This window comes from Cherax quadricarinatus, chromosome 39 (genome assembly GCF_038502225.1).
Source record: "Cherax quadricarinatus isolate ZL_2023a chromosome 39, ASM3850222v1, whole genome shotgun sequence".
NCBI lineage: Eukaryota > Metazoa > Arthropoda > Malacostraca > Decapoda > Parastacidae > Cherax > Cherax quadricarinatus.
Genome location: NC_091330.1, coordinates 31,971,759 through 31,984,375, shown reverse-complemented (window position 1 = coordinate 31,984,375; position 12,617 = coordinate 31,971,759). Strand labels below are relative to the sequence as shown.

Here is a 12,617-nt window from a genome sequence, read left to right as displayed (position 1 = left end):
TTCACTGTTGTGTTTCCTTCTGTTGCTATGGTTGCTCTCTTCACTGTTGTGTCTCCTTCTGTTGCTATGGTCGCTCTCTTCACTGTTGTGTCTCCTTCTGTTGCTATGGTTGCTCTCTTCACTGTTGTGTTTCCTTCTGTTGCTATGGTTGCTCTCTTCACTGTTGTGTCTCCTTCTGTTGCTATGGTTGCTCTCTTCACTGTTGTCTCCTTCTGTTGCTATGGTTGCTCTCTTCACTGTTGTGTCTCCTTCTGTTGCTATGGTCGCTCTCTTCACTGTTGTGTCTCCTTCTGTTGCTGTGGTTGCTCTCTTCACTGTTGTGTCTCCTTCTGTTGCTATGGTTGCTCTCTTCACTGTTGTGTCTCCTTCTGTTGCTATGGTCGCTCTCTTCACTGTTGTGCCTCCTTCTGTTGCTATGGTCGCTCTCTTCACTGTTGTGTCTCCTTCTGTTGCCATTTGTTCTGTTGATATGCTTACCCAATTCACCGTTCACGAGATTGCCATTATCGTATTCACTGTTCATGCTGTATCTGTTGCCATGGTCGCACGCACACACACACACACACACACACACACACACACACACACACAACACTCACACACACACACACGCTCACAGACAGACAGACACACACACACACACACACACACACACACACACATACATACACACAACACCCACACACACACACGCTCACAGACAGACAGACACACACACACACACACACCCACACACACCCACACACACGCACACCAACACACCCACACACACCCACACACACGCACACCAACACACCCACACACACCCACACACACCCACACACTCCCACACACGCCCACACACACCCACACCCACCCACACACACCAACACACCCACACACACCCACACACACCCACACACACCCACAGGACTCCAAGAAATCAGAACAGGGGGGCACACCAGCAAGTGCTGGATTAGGTACATATAACCAAGGAGGAGGTGAAGAAGCTGCTATGCGAACTTGACACCTCAAAGGCGGTGGGACCAGACAACATCTCTCCATGGGTCCTTAAAGAGGGAGCAGAGATATTGTGTGAGCCATTAACAAAGATCTTCAACACATCATTTGAAACTGGGCAACTCCCTGAGGTATGGAAAATGGCAAATGTAGTCCCAATTTTTAAAAAGGGAGACAGACATGAGGCACTAAACTACAGACCTGTGTCACTAACGTGTATAGTATGCAAGGTCATGGAGAAGATCATCAGGAGGAGAGTGGTGGGGCACCTGGAAAGAAACAAGTGTATAATTAACAACCAGCACGGTTTCAGGGAAGGAAAATCCTGTGTCACAAACCTACTAGAGTTTTATGACAAGGTGACAGAAGTAAGACAAGAGAGAGAAGGGTGGATCGACTGCGTATTTTTGGACTGCAGGAAGGCCTTCGACACAGTCCCTCACAAGAGGTTACTGCAAAAGCTAGAGGACCAGGCACACATAACAGGAAAGGCACTGCAATGGATCAGAGAATATCTGACAAGGAGGCAACAACGAGTCATGGTACGCGACGAGGTGTCAGAGTGGGCGCCTGTGACCAGTGGGGTTCCACAGGGGTCAGTCCTAGGACCTGTGCTGTTCTTGGTATACGTGAACGACATAACGGAAGGGATAGACTCAGAAGAAGGTTATAAATGACCATAATTTTTAAAGGGGTGGACCGGTAAGCCAGCGGAAGGCCTCGGTCAGATGACCAAAAGCTCCAAAGGCGGGTCATCATCTGACTAAGACCCGCGTCAGGAAACATTTGTCCTGTTTCCTGACGAACCTTACCTAACCTAACCTAACCATAGACTCAGAAGTGTCCTTGTTTGCAGATGATGTGAAGTTAATGAGAAGAATCAAATTGGATGAGGATCAGGCAGGACTACAAAGAGACCTGGACAGGTTACAAGCCTGGTCCAGCTACTGGCTCCTTGAATTTAACCCTGCCAAATGCAAAGTCATGAAGATTGGGGAAGGGCAAAGAAGACCGCAGACACAATATAGTTTAGATGGCCAAAGACTGCAAACCTCATTCAAGGAAAAAGATCTGGGGGTGAGTATAACACCGAGCATATCTCCTGAGGCGCACATCAATCAGATAACTGCTGCAGCATACGGGCGCCTGGCAAACCTATGGATAGCGTTCCGATACCTCAGTAAGGATTCGTTTAAGACTCTGTATACCATCTACGTCAGGCCCATACTGGAGTATGCAGCACCAGTTTGGAATCCACACCTAGTCAAGCACGTCAAGAAATTAGAGAAAGAGCAAAGGTTTGCAACAAGACTAGTCCCAGAGCTACGGGGATTGTCCTATGAAGAAAGGTTGAGGGAAATCGGCCTGACGACACTGGAGGCCAGGAGGGTCAGGGGAGACATGATAACGACATATAAAAAATACTGCGCGGAATAGACAAGGTGGACAAAGACGGGATGTTCCAGAGATGGGACAAAGACACAAAGGTCACAATTGGAAGTTGAAGACTCAGATGAATCAAAGGGATGTTAGGAAGTATTTCTTCAGTCATAGAGTAGTCAGGCCATGGAATAGCGTAGAAAGTGATGTGGTGGAGGCAGGAACCATACATAGTTTTAAGGCGAGGTATGATAGAGCTCATGGGGCAGGGAGAGAGAGGACCTAGTAGCAATCAGCGAAGAGGCGGGGCCAGGAGCTGTGACTCGACCCCTGCAACCACAAATAGGTGAGTACAAATAGGTGAGTACACACACACACACACACACACACACACACACACACACACACACACACACACACACACACACACATGTCTCCATGTAGGTTTGTCATATATACAAAAGTTGTAATGACTACATGAGAGGTTGTGTCACGTACACACCTGGTGGTGTATATGTGGCAAAGGTTCTGGCTTCACACGGTGAGGGCCCGAGTTCGATTCCCTGCAAAGGGTGGAAACACTGGGCGTGTTTCCTTACACCTGCTGTCCATGTTCACTTATCAGTAATAATAGGTACTTGGGTGTTAGTCTACTGGTCTGGGTCTATTACAAAAAAAAAGTTATTTTTAGATGGTAGGTTTACTCATTGTGTAATGAAAAGTTCGGGATACATAATACAATATTAAAATCAATTAATCTTTAATATTATATAAAAATCAATCTTTGGTCTAGAGGTATTTAAAATATATATATGTTACAATAATAAATTACATCCGTGGTGTGTTGTGACGCTCCGTGTCTCTCACGACACTTATCCGTGGTGTGTTGTGACGCTCCGTGTCTCTCACGACACTTATCCGTGGTGTGTTGTGACGCTCCGTGTCTCTCACGACACTTATCCGTGGTGTGTTGTGACGCTCGGTGTCTCTTACGACACTTATCCGTGGTGTGTTGTGACGCTCGGTGTCTCTCACGACACTTATCCGTGGTGTGTTGTGACGCTCCGTGTCTCTCACGACACTTATCCGTGGTGTGTTGTGACGCTCCGTGTCTCTCACGACACTTATCCGTGGTGTGTTGTGACGCTCCGTGTCTCTCACGACACTTATCCGTGGTGTGTTGTGACGCTCGGTGTCTCTCACGACACTTATCCGTGGTGTGTTGTGACGCTCCGTGTCTCTCACGACACTTATCCGTGGTGTGTTGTGACGCTCGGTGTCTCTTACGACACTTATCCGTGGTGTGTTGTGACGCTCCGTGTCTCACACGACACTTATCCGTGGTGTGTTGTGACGCTCGGTGTCTCTCACGACACTTATCCGTGGTGTGTTGTGACGCTCCGTGTCTCACACGACACTTATCCGTGGTGTGTTGTGACGCTCGGTGTCTCTCACGACACTTATCCGTGGTGTGTTGTGACGCTCCGTGTCTCACACGACACTTATCCGTGGTGTGTTGTGACGCTCCCTCTCAACTGTGTCACTTGACACCCTTTCTTCCGTGTAATGACGCTCCTGCTCAACCGTGTCCACTAGACACCCTTTTCTCTGTGTCACACGACACTCCTACTCTCCGTGTCACACGACACCCTTTTCTCTGTGTCATACACAATATCTCTACTGTGTCACTCTTGACACCCTTGTCTCTGCGTCGCACACTAACACCCACAGCGTCTTTCTCGAGGCCAGTCACATGACACTATTCAATGTACACTACAACCTGACCATCTTCAGTGTCACACGACACCCTTTTCTTCTCAGTGTTCCACTACGGTCCTGTAGCATATCTCAGTGTTCCACTCCATCACACTTCCCTAAGTGTCACACTACGGTCCTAGCCCAGTTCAGTGTAACACTACGGTCCTAGCCCAGTTCAGTGTAACACTCCAACCTTTTCTTCGTGTAATGTCCCACTAAAACAGCATCAGTTGACTCCGGCCCACAGTTGACCAGCGTAGGCGGTGAGTCCGCAGACATCACCGGTAGTCCTGTAAATGGTATAAACCTTGGTAATAAATACCGACAAGTTGGTTTAGAAAGACACGTAAGCAAACACTATAACATATTTATTAGAAAACGTTTCGGTCCTGGGACCTTGATCACTTCTAACATACAGAGGTAGAAAGACATTATATATATAGGCGGAGAGTGAGATGTGACGCACGTGACCTGAGGAATGTCATAAGAACATAAGAATGGAGGAACACTGTAGAAGGCCTACTGGCCCATGCGAGGCAGGTCCTTATCAAAACAACCCTTGACTGATAGTGCCCAAATACCTTTCAGCGCTTCTGGGCACTATCAGTCAAGCCCACCTCAAACATTCAGGTGACCTTCTCTCCCGAATTTCCAACCTGAATGTCAAAAACAAAAGCATGGCTTCCTTCGATGTCACAGCCCTCTTTACCAACGTTCCTACTGACGCTGCAATCAACATTCTGAGACAGAGGCTCACTGAAAACCACGACCTCCCTTTACCTCTTCTAGATTTCATCAATCTAGTGGAACTGTGTGTTAATTTCAACTTCTTCAAGTATCAGGACAACTGTTACAAACAATGCTTTGGGATGGCAATGGGCAGCCCGCTCAGTGCTGTGCTTGCCAACCTCTTCATGGAAAACTTGGAGACAGAGAAATTCAGCACCCTCATTCCCAACACCGTTACCTGGCTAAGATACGTTGATGATATATTGGTTTTCTATCCAAGACGTCTCAATATCCAGGCCCTTCTCAACAAGATCAATGCAGTTGAACCATCAATAAAGTTTACACTTGAACTCGAAAATGATGGCAAACTTCCTTTCCTCGACGTTCTACTGTGCAGATCTCCCGACAGTGACAAACTTCTCTTCAAAGTGTATAGAAAACCTACCAACAAGGACGATCTTATACACTTTTATTCACACCAAGACACCCGCACTAAGAGAGGAGTCCTCATTGGCTTCTTCTTGAGAGCTCTTCGCATCTCCAGCCCTTGTTTTCTAGAAGAAGAATGCACTTACATAACACAAGCCTTTACACGTCTTCAGTTCCCATCTTTCTTCATCCGAGATTGCAGACTCAAGGCACAAGCTATCCTCAACAAACCGCCAATGGAACAGCCCCCTAAACAGTTCATAGTACTCCCATGTGGCGATGTTGCCACGAATACTCGCCGGGCACTTGCTATGAGTAACATCAACGTTTCCACCATAAACACATCCTCTATCAAAGACCTCACTACTAAACGCAGCCCCACACCTCTAACTTCTACAGCAGGCGTCTACACGATCCCTTGTGGGTTCTGTCCCAAGAAATATGTAGGCGAGACAGGCAGAGATCTTGCAGTCCGCCTGAATGAGCATCGAAATGCCTCTAACAGAGACGATGTAAGGTACGCCTGTGTCCTCCACAGAGACTCAACGGGGCATTTGATGAACTGGAACGAGGCACAACTCGTTCTCACCGAACCAGACCTCAGACGCCGACGGTGCCTAGAAGCCTCACTAATCACCGTCACCGACACTATAGAACGCAACACTGGAAACTACAAAATTTCAAAAACATTGGCATACATGATACTTAAGCAGCACCAACCCAACAACACAGGAGTCACATGATTTCATCGTCTACTATTTAACCGCTAGTTTGGTAGGGGGCCGCAACAGGGTCGCATCCTGGGACAAAACTGACCTAATTTGCCGGAAAAGCTGAACATAACAAGCGGCTTTCTATATAATATTACGTCACTGATGTCAGCTAGGCCTGTATACCTTGTATATGTACCTGCAGAAAAAAATATGTTATTATTATTATTATTATTATTATTATTATTATTATTATTATTATTATTATTGAAATTAAGACACATGTGCAACATCTGGGTATCTTTATTGTAGACGTTTCGCCATCCAGTGGCTTTATCAATACAAATTCCAGGACATAACTTGAAGACAGTAGGATTATATACAGAAGATGAGGTAATCAGGACCTACTTCCACTGGGGAATCCCGCCCACCAGTGACTATGTCCTCGTCTGCTACACCTGACGTTACTATATAAGCGTCAGGCTCCTTGCTTCTGCTTCAGAATCTCCACGACTACGGTGCTCCTCGCACCAACTCCAAGGTTGAGGGACTGATTACCTCATCTTCTGTATATAGTCCTACTGTCCTCAAGTTATGTCCTGGAATTTGTATTGATAAAGCCACTGGATGGCGAAACGTCTACAATATGGATACCCAGATGTTGCACATGTGTCTTAATTTCATCTTGTCGGTATTATATACCATTCTTGTAAATTATTATTATTATAATAATAATAATAATAATAATAATAATTATTATTATTATTATTATTATTATTATTATTATTATTATTATTATTATTATTATTATTATTATTATTATTATTATTATTATGTGTGACGCGTAATATTCTATTATTGTGTTGGTCTCTGTCTGCTAAGCTGGTACTTTTGATTGATCATGATGGCCTCTCAGATGTCCCTGTTAACTATGGTTACTCTCTGCAGGTGTCCCTGTTAACTATGGTTACTCTCTGCAGGTGTCCCTGTTAACTATGGTTACTCTCTGCAGGTGTCCCTGTTAACTATGGTTACTCTCTGCAGGTGTCCCTGTTAACTATGGTTACTCTCTGCAGGTGTCCCTGTTAACTATGGTTACTCTCGGCAGGTGTCACTGTTAACTATGGTTACTCTCTGCAGGTTTCACTGTTAATTATGGTTACTCTCGGCAGGTGTCACTGTTAACTATGGTTACTCTCGGCAGGTGTCCCTGTTAACTATGGTTACTCTCGGCAGGTGTCACTGTTAACTATGGTTACTCTCTGCAGGTGTCCCTGTTAACTATGGTTACTCTCGGCAGGTGTCACTGTTAACTATGGTTACTCTCTGCAGGTGTCCCTGTTAACTATGGTTACTCTCGGCAGGTGTCACTGTTAACTATGGTTACTCTCTGCAGGTTTCACTGTTAATTATGGTTACTCTCGGCAGGTGTCACTGTTAACTATGGTTACTCTCGGCAGGTGTCACTGTTAACTATGGTTACTCTCGGCAGGTGTCACTGTTAACTATGGTTACTCTCTGCAGGTGTCCCTGTTAATTATGGTTACTCTCGGCAGGTGTCACTGTTAACTATGGTTACTCTCGGCAGGTGTCACTGTTAACTATGGTTACTCTCGGCAGGTGTCACTGTTAACTATGGTTACTCTCGGCAGGTGTCACTGTTAACTATGGTTACTCTCGGCAGGTGTCCCTGTTAACTATGGTTACTCTCGGCAGGTGTCACTGTTAACTATGGTTACTCTCGGCAGGTGTCACTGTTAACTATGGTTACTCTCGGCAGGTGTCCCTGTTAACTATGGTTACTCTCGGCAGGTGTCACTGTTAACTATGGTTACTCTCGGCAGGTGTCACTGTTAACTATGGTTACTCTCGGCAGGTGTCACTGTTAACTATGGTTACTCTCTGCAGGTGTCCCTGTTAACTATGGTTACTCTCGGCAGGTGTCACTGTTAACTATGGTTACTCTCGGCAGGTGTCACTGTTAACTATGGTTACTCTCGGCAGGTGTCACTGTTAACTATGGTTACTCTCTGCAGGTGTCCCTGTTAACTATGGTTACTCTCGGCAGGTGTCACTGTTAACTATGGTTACTCTCGGCAGGTGTCACTGTTAACTATGGTTACTCTCGGCAGGTGTCACTGTTAACTATGGTTACTCTCGGCAGGTGTCACTGTTAACTATGGTTACTATCGGCAGGTGTCACTGTTAACTATGGTTACTCTCTGCAGGTGTCCCTGTTAACTATGGTTACTCTCGGCAGGTGTCACTGTTAACTATGGTTACTCTCTGCAGGTTTCACTGTTAACTATGGTTACTCTCGGCAGGTGTCACTGTTAACTATGGTTACTCTCGGCAGGTGTCACTGTTAACTATGGCTACTCTCGGCAGGTGTCACTGTTAACCATGGTTACTCTCTGCAGGTGTCACTGATAACTATGGTTACTCTCTGCAGGTGCCACTGTTAACTATGGTTACTCTATGCAGGTGTCACTGTTAACTATGGTTACTCTCTGCAGGTGTCACTGTTAACTATGGTTACTCTCTGCAGGTGTCACTGTTAACTATGGTTACTCTCTGCAGGTGTCCCTGTTAACTATGGTTACTCTCTGCAGGTGTCCCTGTTAACTATGGTTACTCTCGGCAGGTGTCACTGTTAACTATGGTTACTCTCGGCAGGTGTCACTGTTAACTATGGTTACTCTCTGCAGGTGTCCTTGTTAACTATGGTTACTCTCGGCAGGTGTCACTGTTAACTATGGCTACTCTCGGCAGGTGTCACTGTTAACTATGGTTACTCTCTGCAGGTGTCACTGATAACTATGGTTACTCTCTGCAGGTGCCACTGTTAACTATGGTTACTCTATGCAGGTGTCACTGTTAACTATGGTTACTCTCTGCAGGTGTCACTGTTAACTATGGTTACTCTCTGCAGGTGTCACTGTTAACTATGGTTACTCTCTGCAGGTGTCCCTGTTAACTATGGTTACTCTCTGCAGGTGTCCCTGTTAACTATGGTTACTCTCGGCAGGTGTCACTGTTAACTATGGCTACTCTCGGCAGGTGTCACTGTTAACTATGGTTACTCTCTGCAGGTGTCACTGATAACTATGGTTACTCTCTGCAGGTGCCACTGTTAACTATGGTTACTCTATGCAGGTGTCACTGTTAACTATGGTTACTCTCTGCAGGTGTCACTGTTAACTATGGTTACTCTCTGCAGGTGTCCCTGTTAACTATGGTTACTCTCTGCAGGTGTCCCTGTTAACTATGGTTACTCTCTGCAGGTGTCCCTGTTAACTATGGTTTCTCTCGGCAGGTGTCACTGTTAACTATGGTTACTCTCGGCAGGTGTCACTGTTAACTATGGTTACTCTCTGCAGGTGTCCTTGTTAACTATGGTTACTCTCTGCAGGTGTCACTGTTAACTATGGTTACTCTCTACAGGTGTCACTGATAACTATAGTTACTCTCTGCAGGTTCCACTGTTAACTATGGTTACTCTCTGCAGGTGTCACTGTTAACTATGGTTACTCTCTGCAGGTGTCACTGTTAACTATGGTTACTCTCTGCAGGTGTCCCTGTTAACTATGGTTACTCTCTGCAGGTGTCCCTGTTAACTATGGTTACTCTCGGCAGGTGTCACTGTTAACTATGGTTACTCTCGGCAGGTGTCACTGTTAACTATGGTTACTCTCTGCAGGTGTCCCTGTTAACTATGGTTACTCTCTGCAGGTGTCACTGTTAACTATGGTTACTCTCTGCAGGTGTCACTGATAACAATGGTTACTCTCTGCAGGTGCCACTGTTAACTATGGTTACTCTCTGCAGGTGTCCCTGTTAACTATGGTTACTCTCTGCAGCTGTCACTGTTAACTATGGTTACTCTCTGCAGGAGTCCCTGTTAACTATGGTTACTCTCTGCAGGTGTCACTGTTAATTATGGTTACTCTCTGCAGGTGTCACTGTTAACTATGGTTACTCTCTGCAGGTGCCACTGTTAACTATGGTTACTCTCTGCAGGTGTCACTGTTAACTATGGTTACTCTCTGCAGGTGTCACTGTTAACTATGGTTACTCTTTGCAGGTGTCACTGTTAACTATGGTTACTCTCTGCAGGTGTCACTGTTAACTATGTTTTCTCTCTGCAGGTGTCACTGTTAACTATGGTTACTCTCTGCAGGTGTCCCTGATAACTATGGTTACTCTCTGCAGGTGTCCCTGTTAACTATGGTTACTCTCTGCAGGTGTCACTGTTAACTATGGTTACTCTTTGCAGGTGTCCCTGTTAACTATGGTTACTCTGTGCAGGTGTCCCTTTTAACTATGGTTACTCTCTGCAGGTGTCACTGCTAACTATGGTTACTCTCTGCAAGTGTCACTGTTAACTATGGTTACTCTCTGCAGGTGTCACTGTTAACTATGGTTACTCTCTGCAGGTGTCACTGTTAACTATGGTTACTCTGCAGATGTCACTGTTAATTATGGTTACTCTCTGCAGGTTTCACTGATAACCATGGTTACTCTCTGCAGGTGTCACTGTTAACTATGGTTACTCTCTGCAGGTGTCACTGTTAACTATGGTTACTCTCTGCAGGTTTCACTGTTAACTATGGTTACTCTCTGCAGATGTCACTGTTAATTATGGTTACTCTGCAGGTTTCACTGTTAATTATGGTTATTCTCTGCAGGTGTCACTGTTAACTATGGTTACTCTCTGCAGGTGTCACTGTTAACTATGGTTACTCTCGGCAGGTGTCCCTGTTAACTATGGTTACTCTCTGCAGGTGTCCCTGTTAACTATGGTTACTCTCTGCAGGTGTCCCTGTTAACTATGGTTACTCTCTGCAGGTGTCCCTGTTAACTATGGTTACTCTCTGCAGGTGTCACTGTTAACTATGGTTACTCTCTGCAGGTGTCACTGTTAACTATGGTTACTCTCTGCAGGTGTCACTGTTAACTATGGTTACTCTCTGCAGGTGTCACTGTTAACTATGGTTACTCTCTGCAGGTTTCACTGTTAACTATGGTTACTCTCTGCAGGTGTCACTGTTAACTATGGTTACTCTCTGCAGGTGTCACTGTTAACTATGGTTACTCTCTGCAGGTTTCACTGTTAACTATGGTTACTCTCTGCAGGTGTCACTGTTAACTATGGTTACTCTCTGCAGGTGTCACTGTTAACTATGGTTACTCTCTGCAGGTGTCACTGTTAACTATGGTTACTCTCTGCAGGTGTCACTGTTAACTATGGTTACTCTCTGCAGGTGTCACTGTTAACTATGGTTACTCTCTGCAGGTGTCACTGTTAACTATGGTTACTCTCTGCAGGTGTCACTGTTAACTATGGTTACTCTCTGCAGGTGTCACTGTTAACTATGGTTACTCTCTGCAGGTGTCACTGTTAACTATGGTTACTCTCTGCAGGTGTCACTGTTAACTATGGTTACTCTCTGCAGGTTTCACTGTTAACTATGGTTACTCTCTGCAGGTGTCACTGTTAACTATGGTTACTCTCTGCAGGTGTCACTGTTAACTATGGTTACTCTCTGCAGGTGTCACTGTTAACTATGGTTACTCTCTGCAGGTGTCACTGTTAACTATGGTTACTCTCTGCAGGTGTCACTGTTAACTATGGTTACTCTCTGCAGGTGTCACTGTTAACTATGGTTACTCTCTGCAGGTGGGCTTGACAAACATGACCAACATCTTGAAAGGCTCAGTGAGAATTGAGAAGAACTGGAGCCTGTGTCCAGGTCCTGAAGCAACCTGGAGTCGACTCACCTCTCCTTCGTACGTCAATGTTATACAGGTAATACCAACCTTGTCATCAAGGACAAGCTATAGAGAGAGAGAGTGAGAGAGTGAGAGAGTGAGAGAGTGAGAGAGTGAGAGAGTGAGAGAGTGAGAGAGTGAGAGAGTGAGAGAGTGAGAGAGTGAGAGAGTATATCAATGTTTATTTTCCTTTATGTGATTGCATAGCTTCTTGCACCGCCTCTTCGTTGGCTGCTGTTGGGTTAATTTTCTCCTGGTTTCGAGAGTTTATCGTACCTCTTCTTAAAGATATGCATGTATTCTGCCTCTACTGTTCCACTTTACATGTTGCTTCGCTTCTTGACTACTACGTGAAGGAAGAAATACTTCCTAACATCCAAGTTTCTCATCTGTGTTGTCAACTTGCATCTGTGTCCTCGTATTTCTGTTTCCCGTCTGTCGAAAATACTATGTGCTCATCTAATTGTGGTTTCAGAGGTCGATTCATAGCTCCTGGACCCGCCTCTTTACAGGTCGCTGCTAGTTCACTCTTCATGCACCATCAGTTTTATCATACCTCTTCTTAAAGCTGTGTTTGGATCCTGCCTCCACTACATCACTTCCCAGACTATTCCACTTCCTGACAACTCTGAGACTGATGAAATACTTCCTAGCATCCTTGTGATTAATTTCAGTCTTCAACTTCCAATTTTGACTCCTTGTTGTTGTGTCCCATCTCTGGAACATCCTGTCTCTATCCACCTTGTCAATTCCTCTCGGAATTTTATATGTCGTTATCATATCCCACCTATCTCCCCTGTCCTACAGTGTCGTAAGGTCGATTTCTCTTAACCTCTTCTT

The 12,617-nt window shown here is 45.3% G+C and overlaps 1 protein-coding gene across 1 annotated transcript in view; it reads left to right on the top strand.

Moving 5' to 3' along the window:
* Nucleotides 1-11,862, top strand: part of LOC138853753 (insulin-like peptide receptor) — a 183,233-nt gene extending 171,371 nt beyond the window's left edge. The window contains exon 5 of the mRNA XM_070092244.1: nt 11,686-11,862. Coding sequence (XP_069948345.1) covers nt 11,686-11,862 — 177 coding nt within the window. The remainder of the gene's footprint in view (nt 1-11,685) is intronic.
* Nucleotides 11,863-12,617: the final 755 nt, after the last annotated feature.